We start from the raw sequence: 15,340 nt of genomic DNA on the forward strand, positions 1-15,340 counted from the left end.
GGCCCTAATGCTAAAGACAACACCTATGCAGATCATTGAACATGAAGAATTCCAGCTGGTGCCTACACAGAGAGCTCTCACCCCTGTATGCTACTTAGGCAAGTACTCTGCACGATTCCCAAAGGAGAGATATAAACACCAAACCAGCAACAGCTACTTTAATCTCCATGTCCTGCCTGCAAGATGTGCTTGTGCAATTGGTGGCACAATGCTGTAAAAGTGAAGTAATATTTAATTCCATTTAAGGCCTACTTCACAAGATGGAATCTATCCCCAGCACTACTTGGGTAACCAAAAACCTGAGACTAGATAGCCTAGGAGACCTAGGGTAATACCAAAAATTACTGTCCTACTAGAAGTACATAGTAATAAAATGACTACTAATGGTTTTCCGCTTCATGTATAGTTCAATGTCATGTTTAGTTATCACCAGCAAAGCTGGTGGGATCAAATGCAGAGACCCAAAGCCAGATAATATGTAGAGAGGGAGAGATCTTGGAACTTCATTGCAAAACAAAATGTCTCCATCAAATCCTTCCCCTGGGGGCTTAGGGAACCCTGTGTAAGAAGAGCCGAAAAAAAGTGTCCTTTGGGTATATATTCTGGCTTTTAGTTTAGTGTTTCTATGGGATTGCTGAGTATGTGAATGATTGCATTTCTCAAGCTATTTCTTGTGCTTTTTCTTTTTTCCCTTCTGTTTGTTGGTTTGTTCTGATATGTTAATTTTACTTTATCTTATTATGCTTTTCTTAATTATTATCCCTCGGAAGCCTGTTTGTTTTCTAATGAGAGACAGGAAAGGGATGGATCCAGATGGGAAGGAAAGTGGAGAGGAACGTAGAGGAATAGAGGGAGGGAAAACCATGTAATCAGAATATATTGTATGAGATAAAGAATCTATTTTCAAGGAAAGAGAAAGTTCTTTGTACATTTTATCAATCTATGTCATTTATGAGATAAGTTCCATGCCAGCATTTGCCTGGTCTGCAGCTTGACCCCCCAAAGATTCCCTGCACACAGCCTTCACAGAGTTTTATACACTGGAACAAATCTTAATTCTTGAAAGCAAAACCAATACTTTATATGATCAAGGTAACTTAGGACAGCAACTAAGACAAGACAAAAGATGTTAGCAGATTACAGATAAAGGAGCCACTTTATTAAAGTATAGGATGGAGGGGTGATCAAAAGGCTGACTGAGCAGCCCTGGAGTGAATGAGTATGATATATGAGCCTTTAAGGGCAAAGAACTACATTGTGATAGCTGTACTTGACTTGACATGACTGGTTCCTATGGAGCTGTGACTAACAATTCTGAAAATGCTCTGTAAACAAAGTAGCACTTTTTTGAATCCAAAACACATGTGTTCTGCGCTAAACCTAAAACTGTTCAAACATAAAGGGAAATAGAGACAAAAATATAGGAGAAGGGCCAGAGGATGGACACACACACACACACACACACACACACACACACACACACACACACACACACACACGTGATAGACAGACAGATGAGATAGAGCCAGAGAGAGAAAGCAGTTAGGAACAGGCTCACGTAAGTTTGGAAGCTGAATCTCATTGGTCCCAAGGCAAAAACAAAACAAAACAGACTGATGGTGTTAGGAAGAAGGTATGGATGTGGGCAGGCTGCTAGCTGTTGGTTGGTTGCTGCTGCCTGTTGTTGGTCATGGTTTATGAAGTAGTTGTGTGCAAAGAAGAAACAACAACAAAAAAAGTAGAAATTAAATATCCTGATGGTGAATATCGAACTTGCCCCGAGCAATTTGAAACCCCCTAATCAGCAGGAATTAGTCTAATGATCACATTGATCCTTTCCTTTCTATCTTCTTTTTCTCTCCTACCCAACATTATAGGGCTGGAAAAAGAGAAGGGTGGAAAAAGGCAGAAACCAAAAAGTATTAAGCATTGGCTACAAGTGGCACCCAGATAGGGGGCTGGGCCCAAAGGGAAATTTGATTACAATGCCACAGAGAAAACAGGAGAGGATGAAGGGATGATTTTTTTTTTTAAAGATGATGGCAAAAAGATAACTCCCACTTTGCTTCCTGAAGGGAGTTTTCTTTTTGTTCCTTTTTCATCCTATATTCTGTTTCAAAAATGTTGGGAGAATGTCTGAGCAGTTAAAAAACTGTGGGTGAGGGGTTGGGGATTTAGCTCAGTGGTAGAGCGCTTGCCTAGCAAGCGCAAGGCCCTGGGTTCGGTCCTCAGCTCAAAAAAACAAAACAAAACAACAAAACAAAACAAAAAAACCCAGAAAAACAAAACTGTGGGTGAAAATGGAAGGGCCCAAGAAACTATATATATACATGAAATGAAAAATCTCATTTATGAATATGTTCCAGAGTTGGCCATGCAACTGGAAAAGTTATGGGTGGAGTTCTTGGGAGGCAAGGAGTGCCAGAGGGAGAGCAGGGAACGGAAATGCTCAGTCCTGTTGACAGAGCAAGAGAGTGTGATTTTCCCAAAGGATGAAGGAGGGAAAGAAACCTGTGATGCAAGAGTGGGAGGAGGGGTGGCCCGGGATTACAAGATCACCATCAGCTTTCAGTAGTCATAGAGTCCTATGCCTGCTAATGGTGTGGAACTCAATTATGACAAGATAGGTTGGCATCCTATAGAAACGATGCATCTAAATCACTTTCGAGAGCCCATGATTTCATATGGGATGCACTCGCCTTATGTCAAACAAATTCTAAATAACAAACTACTCAAAATAGAATTATTCCCCAGAGCTAGAAGGGATTGTTGACAGCTATGCTAGAGGCTGGTCCGCAGTTGCAATGGTTGACATGGTAGAGGGAAGAAGTTGAGCATATTGAACAGTGAAATAGAGCAAGGGGTTAAATATAGTAAAGTATCAGTTGCTGGGTGAAGGGTGGTACTGTGATACACAAGAACATATTTGTCCTTCCCAGTCTGCTCCTCTGTCAGTAACATCATAATCTCCTGGGTTCATGACCAATGGCCTGGGAGAGAAAGTGAGGTGGGAACTGCCAACTGAGACCTCAGGCAGCAAATGTGCCTGGCCAAGAACAGACTTTCAGAAGGCAGGCTTCGGTGAGACAGCTCATTTAATTGGGGAATGGGGGTAGACAAAGGCTATTTAAACCTTTTAGAGATGAGTAGGGGATATGAAGTGAGTGTTCATCATTGGCCAGGCCCAGGGTGCTGGGGATGTCTCGTTTGCATAAGGAGAAAATCAAGGTGCTGCTGGGTAAGGGGAAGGAAGTTTAATCTAGCTACCCGCTAGATGACCTCCTTGGGTGTGGCAATGTTGAGGGGAAGACAGGACTACCTGCACCAGGACATGCAGGCCCAGGGCAGGGGGAGGAGGCAAGTTGTCCTACTCATGCCGATCTCAGGATTGGATAGACCTCAACACCACTCTACCTCTGGACTGGCTTCTTCCACTCCCATGGCTCTCTGGTCCCACTCAGATTCAATTTGATAGCACTACTCTAGGACAGTGATGCTTAGCAGCTTTAAGAACTTGGAACAAAGTTGAGCAGCCCTGGAAAAGGTCCACCTCATTTACAAAGATTATACTAGGCTCTGGAGAAGACATCATTGATTTATTTTCAAAGATTCATCTCAGCTAGGAAGAAAACCATATCAGACCCAGATGCAAAGCAGATGTTGTTAGAGTCCTTGGCACTTAAAAACGCAAATACTAAATGTGAAAAAGTTATTAGATCATTAAAGGTACAGGCAGCACCTATGGATGGTTGGATAAGTGATATGACCAATATTGGTTGTAATGTGTACCATTGATAATATCATAGGCCGTGCTATGGCTAGACGTCTCCAACATAAAATTTCGTGGTATTCAATCGCAGGAAGAACAGTCATTTGCAAAGAGACCGGGACCAAGCTGCTAAAGGCCTCAGATATGAAAATGTTCAGTGCTGTAATTGTGAGAAATACTGTCAGTTGCAACAAAATTGTGAACAAGGCTTCTCTAAAGGCAATGCTTTTTCTAAATATAAACCAGAAAGAAGGCCTAGGCTTCCAGGGATGTGCAGGTGATGTGTCAATGGTTACCACTGGTCATGAAAATAACTGTAATTCTAAAACAAATACCTTATTATCTTATTAAAAAGGCTCTGGCTATCCCTGTCCAAGAATGTTTCTACACCTGAATGCTTTGGGCAAACACAGTGATCTGTGGTGATAACGTCAGAGGGGTCTCACCACTAATTCCTAACAAAGGCTGTTAGCACGGAGGGGACACCAACAGCTGCAGACTCGTGTTCTCTCTGAGGAAGATAACTCATGTGGAAGGAACACTGAACTGACATTTGTTGACTATTTCAAAAGGGAGAGAAAAGCACAAAGGGAACATACATTAAATTTATTTATAATGAAGGAAATAAAGGCTCCCCCAAAAAGACTATCAATTTGAGAAGGAAGGAGCAGGTGAGGGTGTGAAGTGAGGAAGGGAGGGCAGGGCTGGATGGTGGAAAAAGAAGGGGTAAAGTGATGAAATTCAATGTATTTTAAAAGGTATTGAAATAAAATAAAAATGTGAACTTAAATGTGAACTACAGAATACTAACAAATGGAGACATATGCAGCTGGGAGAGGGAAAAGTAATGACACCTTGCATAGCAAAGCTACAGACTTTCTATATGACACAAATAGTAACAAAAAATACACAAGGAAAGGCTTATCATTTATGGACCAGCTTTATTTAGCAATTACAACAAAGCAAAGAGCATCAAGAAAAGCAAAGACATCACATGAGCTCAGATTCTACCTCACAGGACCAGTGACTGGGCGGTCACAGTTACTTAAAAAAGGTTTAAGATGTTGAAAAATGGGGTTTCACAGGCCATTGGAAACTAATGAAGAGGTGCTCATTTCTTGAATAGGACCCAGACAATGATTCCAAGAATTAAAATGACAGAGACACCCTTTCACAGGCAGCCTCAGTGTTAGAGGTAGGGAGGCAGGAGCCTGGAAACCAAATACAGCATGAAGCACCAAGTGTGTGTGAATCATGATGTGAGCTCAGAGCATGACTATCAAGGGATGAGCAGTGGGGACAGACAGATGAGCACAAGGACACAATTTCCTCAGCACAAGAAGAGAGCAGAGGTTGGTGTCCAGCAAGGAGAAGGCCCTGAGCACAGGGCTCTGAGCACAGGGCTCTGCAGCCATGATATCTGGGATCAGGGTAAAGCTCTAAGAGACAGAATTCATGGCCTGTAGCTCTTCCTGGTGGAGGAGGTGGTAGTGTACTTGATGGTGGAAGAGCTGCCACCAGAGGAGCTGAGTCCACTGCTGATGCCTCTGCCACTGCCAGCACTGAAGCCACCTCCAATGCTGTGGCTACCACCATAGGAGAAGCTGCTGCCTCCTCCCAGGCCTATGCTGCTGCTGGCACCACCTGCACTGCCATAGCCGCTGGACATGGTGGACTGCACCACGGCTGTGAAGGAGGAAGAGGACACCACAGATATGGTGAGCACAGTGTGACCAGCTGATGCAGTCACAAAGGATGGGAAAGTGGGGACTGGTATGGAGGATACTTACAGATGTTGACTGGTCCAACGCCCTCACCATTCAACCTAGGAGAGGAAAGCAGCAGGCAAGTGAGAAATGGGCAGACATCACCTTAGACCCAATGGGAAACCTCAATCTGGTGAAGATTCAGGGAGAATCCCTTAGAAAGAGCTTTTTGTGGCTGTGGTTTTGGTTTTTCTTTTTAATATTTCTTTACTGATTCTATGCATTTGAGTTCGACTGTTTTCAGATACTCAAGGAAAAGGTATTGGATCCCAGTAGAGACAGCTGTGAGCCACCCTGTAGGAGCTGAGAATTTCCCTCAGTAATTCCAGAAGAGCACTCAGTGCTCTTAAACACTGGCCCAACGCTCCAGCCCAGCAAACGGTTTCCTGAAGGGACCAGGGTGGCCACAGCCAGTGCTCCCTCCTCTCCTGCTCAGTGATGGCATCATGGAGGAGTCCTCAGGGATTGGAGTCCATACTCACCTGCACTCCTCTCCTTCCAGCAACGTCCTGTAGGTGGCGATCTCCACATCGAGGGCCAGCTTGACATTCATGAGGTCCTGGTACTCCTTCAGCAGCCTGGCCATGTCCTGCTTGGCCTTCTGCAGGGCGTCCTCCAGCCCTTCCAGCTTGCCCCTGGCATCCTTCAGGGCCATCTCCCCACGCTGCTCAGCCTCAGCAATGGCAGCTTGCAGCTTGGCAATCTGGGCAGAGACAGCAACAAAAGCAATCGTGGAGAGCGCATCTCTACAGAGCCTGAGCCACACCCATCGGTTTCCAGTGAGCAAGAGCTAGAGGACAGCAACAAGGCCAGTGTCCCCTCCATTTCTCTGAGTACCCACCTGCTTCTTCACGTGGTCGATCTCAGACCTCAGCCTCTGGATCATGCGGTTGATCTCAGAGATCTCCTGCTTGGTGTTGCGCAGGTCGTCCCCGTGTCTGCCAGCTGTGATCTGCAGTTCCTCATACTGAAGTCAATGGAAGAGAGAACATTTGTGTGACTGTCACATGCAGAAGCAAATCCACCTCTAAGTGTCACGCACTTTCGTGGATGAGTTGACTTTTCCTCAAGAGAAGCTTTAGGAGACCTCAGACTCCATAGCTCCCTCAGGAAGAGAAAATGTTTTCTAGTGTCTCCTGAGGACTGGTGTTCAGAGAACAGCTCAAGCAGAGAAAGAGAGAGCATTGAACGCATTAATGGGAACTTTGGTTCTTCTCTATGTTCTTTATCATCATTCTATAACTCAAGTATAGTACATTTGCTGTGAGAACACCCCACGTTCTGTTCCATGGGACTTCAATACTAAAGTCAGAGACTTATGGAGTTCAGTGTGGGTCCCACACATCCTGATCTGCCTCTAACCCAGGACTCACTTTTGTCTGGTACCAGGACTCAGCCTCAGCCCGACTTCTCTTTGCAATTTCCTCATACTGGGCCTTGACCTCAGCAATGATGCTGTCCAGATCCAGGCTGCGGTTGTTGTCCATGGAGAGGACCACAGATGTGTCTGAGATGCGGGTTTGCATCTGAGACAGTTCCTGCAGAACAGAAAGTGACAGGGTCAGCTCTATTTGTGAGGATCCTATCAATTTATAAAGGATAAAAAAAAAAAATAACAGGACTGGGAAGGACGAAGAGAGAGAGAAGGGGAGAATTTGGGTGCTTACTGCCTCAAAAATAACTCTCAGGAAGTTGACCTCATCTGCCAGACTGTCTGCATTTCCTTGTAGTTCAACCTTTCTCATAAAGGCGGCGTCTACATCCTGAGGAATCCATAAACAACATGGAATGTGGTTAACTCTCTTGCCCAGACCACCACCTCTGTCTTCATGACAACCATTTCTTTGGAATGGCATGGACAGACAAGGCCATTTCTGTCCTTCAGGAGAGAAACAGGACCCTGTGATTAGTTAACTCACCTTCTTCAGGGTCACGAATTCATTCTCTGCGTATGAGTGCCTGTTGATTTCATCCTCATACCTACAAGAGGGAGGGTGCACCACATTGGAGCCATCAAACGGATGTGCCTCCAACCTAGATACCATTCTATAATATGTCCACATGTGGCTAAAAGGTGTTCTTTTACTAAAGAATTCATTCCTTTCCTGTCCTCCAATGTCCTATAACCCACCTTGGTCCGAGGCTTTTGCTCTCTCCAAATAAATTAGCATTCTCATCTCTGTTAGTATGATTTCTTAAGTCATAGAGCCCTTGTCCCTTGTCTACATTTGGGCTTCCATCGTTATAAAGTTGGGAGACTGGGTTCCTCCTCCCTTGTAACTCACTTGCTCTTGTAGTCCTCCACTGTGCCCTGCATGTTCCTCAGTTCTGAGTCCAGGCGACCCCTCTGTCCACGGATGTTGTCCAGCTGTCTGCGGAGGTTGTTGATGTATTGCTCAAACAAAGTCTCCAGACCCTGCCTCACGGTCTTGGTGCCCTGCTCCTGCAGCAGGGCCCACTTGGTGTCCAGGACCTTGTTCTGCTGCTCCAGGAACCGCACCTGGATGGGTGGAATGTAAGAGGAAGAAGTTTGAGTTTCCTCCTTCTGTGACGCCTTTACTAGTGTGTATGTCCTCTCAGGCTCTCTGACTAAACCCATTCAGTGTAGTTAGAACCTGGCCCTGGGTCTGGGACAAACAATCCAGACTGAAGCTCCTAACACCACCTCTCTAAGGAGTGTAGAGCTCTTTTGCAAGGCCCTGGCAGCCTAATGGTGTGTTGTTGGGGTGAACTTCAGCTTAATGAAGCTGGCATTGCTCCCCACAGAACTCTGTAGAGATAGAGTACAGTCATCTGTCCTGTGAGTCTTTAGGTCCTCTCAGTCCATTGGGATCAGACTCCTTTATGTGGCAACCTCTGGGGAGAGGAACTTTGACCCTGATTTCCAGAAGTAGGCCTAATGGTAGGGAACAAAAAACCAGGACAGAGGATTAACTAGGAACAAAGGCAACATCTGAGCCAAGCCTGAAGCCTCTTCCCTCCACCTCCGTTCAGCATTCAGTGCAGACACACAGGCTGCTCTAGGAAGCACCCAGTCTCACCTTGTCGATGAAGGAGGCAAACTTGTTGTTGAGGGTCTTGATCTGCTCCCTCTCCTCAGTCCTGACGCGCTGGATGGTGGGATCGATTTGCAGGTTCATGGGTGCGAGGAGGCTCTGGTTGATGGTGACCTCTTGGATGCCTCCAGGTGGGCAAACTGGGAAGCCGGCTCCCCCATAGCCACCACCAAAGCCAGCTCCAGCACCAAAGCCAAGGCTACCTCCAGCTCCTAATCCATAGCCGAAGCTTCCTCCGAATCGGCCGCCATAGCCTCCTCCAATGCCACAGCTGCCCCCTCCGATGGAGATCCTCTTGGAGCTGCCCACACCACAGAGACTCCTGCTGCCAAAGCCAGCTCCTCCACACACTGCACGGGAGCCACCACTGCCCCTGGAGCGGCACACAGACACACTGCTGAAGCCAGAGCGGGTGAGCCCTGGCAGTCTGGCTGAGCCCGCACTGAAGCCACGGTGGCTGGTTTGACTCCGGATGACGGTTTGGGTAGACATGGTTCTGTGAGATGAGAGGAAGCAGAGGAGAAGTGGAGAGAGGCAGGGCAGAGCTGAGGAGATGAATGTGCTGAGCTCCGGGCAGCGGCTTATATATGGTACACATGGTCTGAGCTGGGTCCTGAGGTGAGGTTGCTGAGTGGGTAGGGCAGGGCTTTACAGACAGTGAGGTCACACCTCGATTACTTGAAAATGTTATGAAATACTCAGGTTGCAGTTTTGCAGCAAAGACAGCTGCAGTACATGTTCTGACCTTCGTGAAAATACTCCTACACATAAAATATACAAATAAATGTAACAACAGAAATAATTGGTTTTTCTAGAACCTATTAAGCATTATTGACTTTAATGTTTTGATTGTTCAGTTTTGAAGATACATTTCATTCTTGTTCTATTTTAGTCATAGATCTTGAAAAATTCACTGTAATTTTTAGTTCTATATTTTTCTCCTCGTATGATTAAAAAAAATTTGCATGGGTCTTTCGGCTGGATGAATAGTGTAAACCATGTGTGCACCTGGATCCCTTGGAGGTTGCAGAGTGAATCAGATCCCGTAGAGAGGGATGTGTGTGCTCCGAGTCATAGTGTGGGATGTAGGAATTGAACCCAGGACTTCTGGAAACCAGACAGTGCTCTTTACCACTGACCCATCTTTCTGACCCCTCTGCTAGTACCTCCTGTGTCCAGGAATCCAGATCAGCTTTAATCCAGATCCAGTCTTTAGTGCATCAGCTGCTGCTTTTCCACTGAGTTACCTTTGCTTTCTCCTTGCTGCTGGCTGCTTTTGGAAGTCACTGTGTTTCCAACATCTTCTGTAAACTGACTTTCCTTAAATCACAAACTACGCAAGCCTTTCAAGTGTTGTGAACTGACAGAAGTTCTTGTAGGTAGCCCGGGCTTTTTGAGTCTCCGTACAGAAACTAAAAGTTTTCCTCTCAAGATCTGTGAAGAACTGTGTCAGGATTTTGACAAGGCTTGCACTGTATCTGTTCATTCCTTTGGTAGGACTTCTTTTTTGACTGTGTTAATCCTACTGACTCCCTAGCCTGGGAGGTCTTTTCATCCTCTGATGTCTCCTTCACTTTCTGACTTCAGCACCTTAAAGTTTCTATCGCAGGTGGGATTGGTCTTTTCCTCGGGATGGGTCTCAGGTTGGACCAGTCACTGCCTGGCCAATGTCTCATCTCTGCTCCTTCTTTGTCCACGCCCTTCATGTGGACAGCACACACTTGGGGTTGAAGCTTTTGTGGGTGTTTTGGTGTCCTTATCCCTCCACTGAGAGTCCTGCCTGACTACAGGAAGGAAGGGGCCACTTCAGGCTCCATATCCCCCAGTGCTATGAGTCTCAGCTAGACTCACCCTCATAGACTTCCTGGAAGCTCCCCCAACCCAGGTCTCTGGCTTGTCCTAGAGATGTACCCCCCCCCTCATGCTCCACCTCCATTCCTGCCTGCCTCCACACTCCTGGTCCTCTCTCCCCTACTCTTCCTAGTCTGATCCCCTCCCTTCCTGGGGAGTTCTTCTAACACTCTGCAGGCTCCCATATGTCCAGTGGCCTTTGCCTTACTGAAGCATTTACATTTCTGAGGTCCCATTTACTAATTGTTCATGCTAGTGCCTGAGCTATTACTGTTCTGTTTTCCTTTTTCCCCCCCAGGAGGTTGTCTCTTGTATCAATGTGCTCAAGAATATTCCCTAATTTTCTTATATTAGATGTTGTGTATCTGGTTGTGTTCTTTGATTCTCTTGGACTTGAGTTTTGTGCAGGGTGATAAGTACAGATCTGATAGTTTTCTTCTATTCACAGAAATCCAGTTACAGCCACACCACTTGTTGAAGATGCTTTCTTTTATTCCATTGCATGGTTTTGGCTTCTTTGGCAAAAAATCGTGTATCCATAGGTGTGTGGGTTTGTTTTGGAGTCTTTGATTCATTTCCTTTGATCAGCCTCTCTGTTTCTATGTGAATAACCTACATTTTTACTACAATTGCTCTGTAGTAGAGATTCAAACCAGGGATTGTGATGCCTACAGAAGTTCATTTATTGTGCAGGATTGTTTTTAACTAGGCTGGGGTTTTTTCTGTTTTTTGTTTTGTATTTCTATATGAAGTGAAAGTTGTTCTTTCAAGGCCTGTAAAGGCTTGTATTGGGCTTTTGATGGGAAGTGCATTGATCTGAAAATTGCTCTTGGTAAGATGTTTATTTTTACTCTGTTAAGCCTACTTATCCCTGAGTGTGGGAGACCTTCCCCTCTTCTAATGTCTTCTATAATTCCTTTCCTCAGAGACTTGAACTTCTTTTCATAGAGGCCTTTCACTTGCCTGTTAGAGATTTACCAAGATATTTTGCTGTATTTGTAGCTGTTGTGAAGGGTAATGTTTTCCTGATTTTTTTTCTTCTCAGCTTACTCATTTGTACAAATGCGGGCAACTGATTCTTTTTGTTTTTAATTCATTTTGCATCCAGTTACTTTGCTGAAAGTGTTTATCAGGTGTAGGAGTTGTCTGGTAGAGTCTTGGGGGTCACTTATGTAGACTATCATATCATTTCTGAATAGCAATACCTTGACTTCTTCCTTTCCAATTTGTACCCACTTGATCTCCATTAATTATCCTATTGCCATGGCTAGGACTTCAAGTCTTATACTGAATAGATACAGAGAGCAAAGACAGCCATGTCTTGTCCTTGATTTTACTATAGATGTTTTAAGTTTCTTTCCATTTAATTCGGTGTTGGTTGATGGCTTGCAGCACATGGCCCTTATTGTGTGTGTGTGCCTTGTACCCCTGATCTCTCCAAAACATGAGCAGGTATAGGATTTTATCAAAAAGCATTTTTAAGCATTGAATGCAATGATCATTCTATCTTTAAGCTAAATTTGCTATGTGGAGGATTACTTTGGTGGATTCTCATATGTGAAACCACCCTTGTATCCCAGGGATGAAGCCTACATGTTCATGGTGGATGATGTTTTCGATGTGTTCTTTGACTCAGTTTGCAATTATTACAGGGTATTTTACTCCAACGTTCATAAGGGAAATGGCTTTCAAATTCTCGTTGTTGAGTGTTTGTGTGGTTTGGGTATCAGGCTGACTGTGGCTTCATAGCATGAGTTTGGCAATATTCCTTCTGTTTCTATTTTGTGGAATAGTTTGAAGAGTATTGGTATTAGGTCTTCTTAGAAAGTCTGGTAGAATTCTATGGTAAAACCATCTGGCCCTGAAAACCATCTGGCCCTCCCCTTTTTGGGGTCATGGATGGTAGATTGAGACTTTTAATGGCTAACTGTATTTCCTTAGAAGTTATAGGACTATTTGTATCGTTTACCTGATCTTGATTGATCTTTGGTAAGTGGAATCTACCAGAAAATTTTCATTTTATTGAGATTTCCCATTTTTATGGAATAAGGCCTTTGAAGTAAGACCTAATGTTTCTTTCAATTTCCCTAGTGTCTGTTGTTATGTCTCCCTTTCATTTCTGATTTTGTTAATCTGGATATTGTCTCTCTGCCTTTTAGTTACTTTGCTCAAGGTTTGTCTATCTTGTTGATTGTCTCAAAGAATCCTTTCTTGCTTTTGTTGATTCATTTTATTGTTCTCTCTGCTGCTAATTTATTGATTTCAGATCTGAGTTTGAGTATTTCCTGCAGTCTACTCCACTTGGGTGTTTTTGATTCTTTTTCTTCTAGAGCTTTCATGTATGCTGATAAGTTGCTAGTATGAGATCTGTCTGATTTTCTTACAAAGGCATTATTGCTATGAAATTTCCTCAGCAATAATTTCATTGTGTTCTGTAAGTTTAAGGAACCTGGACCTTCTTTTTCACCAAATTCTAAAAAGTTTTTAATTTCTTCATTTATTTCTTCTATGAACCAGTCGTCAGAGAATAGAGAGTTGTTCAGTATCCTTGACTTGTAGGCTTCCTGTTGTTTCTGTTGTTGTTGAAGTCTACCTTTAATCCATGATTATCTGATAAGATGCAAGGGTATATTTCAATTGTATTGTATCCATTTAGGGTTGCTGTGGGACCAATAATATGGTCAATTATGGAGAATGTTCCATGAAGTGCTGAGAAGAATGTGTATTCTTTTGTGTTTTGGTGAAATATTCTGTAGATATCTTCAGGTCCATTTGATTCATAATGTCTTTAGTTGTATTACTTGTCTGTTTAGTTTCTGTTTTGATAAACTCTGATCTGTTAAGTAGGGTGTTGAACTCTCTCACTAGTAACGTGTGGGGTTTGTTGTACACTTTAGGCTTTGGCCACGGTTTTGTTTTGTATGTTTGTTTGCTTTTTACAAAAATAGTTGCCCTTGAATTTTGGGCAAATATGTTTAGAATTAAGAAGTCAACCTGGTGGATTTTTCCATTGATGAGTCTAAGTGTCCTTCCTCATCTTTAATAATTGCTTTTGTTGAAAGTCTGTTTTACTAGATATTAGAATGGCTACCCCAGTAACTTTAATTTTTTTCAAGAGCTATCGTTAATGATGGTTTTTAAATGTTTTGACTTCCCTCCAATGCAACCACCCACCACAGGTAGTGGAAAAGGAAGGATGTGGGGGAAGAGAATCTGTTTAGAAATGGGGTTTTGTTTTTGTTTTTGTTTGTTTTGTTTTTTGGAACAACTCCCACTTCTTTTGTCAGGGACTCAGCACTTCAATTTTCAGGTCAGCAGAGGCGGCTTGAACTACGTGTAAACACTTCTCAGATATACAAGAAGTCCAGTTCAGTGGAGTCAGGATAGCAAATATAATTCAGCAGCAGTGGCACTGCGTAGCACAGTCAGCCAAGCCTCAACCTTGGCCCAAGTCAACAGGAGGCACCATTGGAAATGCCTGACGTTCTCAGCGATACGTCTCTCAGTGAAGTGAGGATCAGCAAAGAAGCAAGACCAACAAGCGTTGCACAACTTTCTCCATATGGAAGTCTAACCCAACCTCTGTCATGTCTGTGAAGTAGTGTTTATACTCCCTCTAATCATCATGTGTCCTCCTAGGTCTTGCTTCAGCATGGGAGTCTGTCTCAGCCAACATCAATCTGCCAAACAGCCTGACTCCATGGAAGCAGCAAGAAACTATAGCATACAACCATAAATTTTTTGGTCTTTTTTGATATGAAGTCATAACAAATAGAGCTAAATTAAATAATGTAAGGCTGACCAATATATGTGTGTACCATTACCATAAAATCCTTCATCGTGCTTCCTTTCATGTACTGATTTTAGTAAGACATCCTTTCATATGTGTCTGCTTCAGGAAAACACTCCAATTGTTTACCCAAACAAAATACCATCCAACACTTTCCAAAGAACCCTTAAGTTTCCCGTTTATACTCTAGTTTCTTTCTTGGATCCATTGGCTTGGGAAATGTTTTTCAAGATCTTTACTCTGAGGTAAAGTCTACCTTTGTGCTGAGGTGTGTTTCTAATATCCAGCAGAATGGTGGAGCCTATTTATGCATCTACTATGTTAGCCTGTGTCTTTGTATTGGGGAATTGAGTTCACTGATGTTGAGAGATATCAGTAACAAGTGATTGTTAAATATTGTTATTTTTATGTTGGTCTTGGTGGGGGTGGTGCTGGTAGTAATGGTAGTGTATTGTGTGTTTGTATGATTCTCCTCTTTTTGTTTTGCTGTTGAGAAATGATAGATTTCTTGTTTTCTTGGATGTAGTTACCCTCCTTGAGTTGGACTTTCCCTTCTAGTATCCTCTGTAGGCCTAGAATAGTGGAAACACGTTGTTTAACTTGACTTTATTGTGAAATATCTTGCTTTGTCCACATATGGTATTTGAAAGTTTTGCTGGGTCTGATATTTTTGATCTCTTAGATTCTGCAAGACCTTTTCCCAGGGCCTTCTGGTTTTTTAGAGCTTCTGTTGAGAAATCAGGTGAAATACTGACAGTCCTGACTTTATTTGTTACTGAGGCATTTCTACCTCTGATTGCATCTAAGACTCCAAAGATAGAACCCATGGCTGGTATTTAAACAGCTAAAAGCAGGTGACTGCCTCAGTCACAGGCCTTAGGGGAGAAACTAATACTATGATTTGCTATGGACATGGTAATAAGCTGTTCATTAAGTTATTAACTTTAAGATTAATTCATGTCTCAAACCAAACCAGAGAAACGTATTCTATTTCAGATAATGCTTAATACAGACACCCACAGCTAGTCATCTCTTAGAGAGCAAGGGACTGTGAAATATTCAGCTCTAAGTGAAACTCTATATCACAACTCCTCAATATTCACAAGGC

General features: G+C 43.4%; 1 protein-coding gene across 1 annotated transcript; it reads right to left on the bottom strand.

Moving 5' to 3' along the window:
- Positions 1-4,693: 4,693 nt before the first annotated feature.
- Positions 4,694-9,138, bottom strand: LOC102553726 (keratin, type II cytoskeletal 6A-like). Its single transcript, XM_039080628.2, has 9 exons — positions 8,577-9,138; positions 7,821-8,035; positions 7,455-7,515; positions 7,203-7,298; positions 6,909-7,073; positions 6,377-6,502; positions 6,018-6,238; positions 5,560-5,594; positions 4,694-5,455 (listed from the first exon to the last, which is right to left on the bottom strand). Exons 1-9 carry the CDS (start codon positions 9,081-9,083, stop codon positions 5,223-5,225), a joined length of 1,659 nt encoding a protein of 552 aa, XP_038936556.1. The 5' UTR covers positions 9,084-9,138; the 3' UTR covers positions 4,694-5,222.
- Between the last annotated feature and the right edge of the window lie 6,202 nt (positions 9,139-15,340).

The sequence above is a fragment of the Rattus norvegicus genome, chromosome 7, assembly GCF_036323735.1.
Source record: "Rattus norvegicus strain BN/NHsdMcwi chromosome 7, GRCr8, whole genome shotgun sequence".
Classification (NCBI taxonomy): domain Eukaryota; kingdom Metazoa; phylum Chordata; class Mammalia; order Rodentia; family Muridae; genus Rattus; species Rattus norvegicus.

Coding starts and splice junctions, on each gene's coding strand:
- LOC102553726 (XM_039080628.2), bottom strand. CDS start 9,083: ATGTCTACCCAAACCGTCATCCGGAGTCAAACCAGCCACCGTGGCTTC. Junction 7,299..7,454: donor AATTCGTGACCCTGAAGAAG/GTGAGTTAACTA, acceptor TGGATTCCTCAG/GATGTAGACGCCGCCTTTAT. Junction 6,239..6,376: donor TCGACCACGTGAAGAAGCAG/GTGGGTACTCAG, acceptor GTCTCTGCCCAG/ATTGCCAAGCTGCAAGCTGC.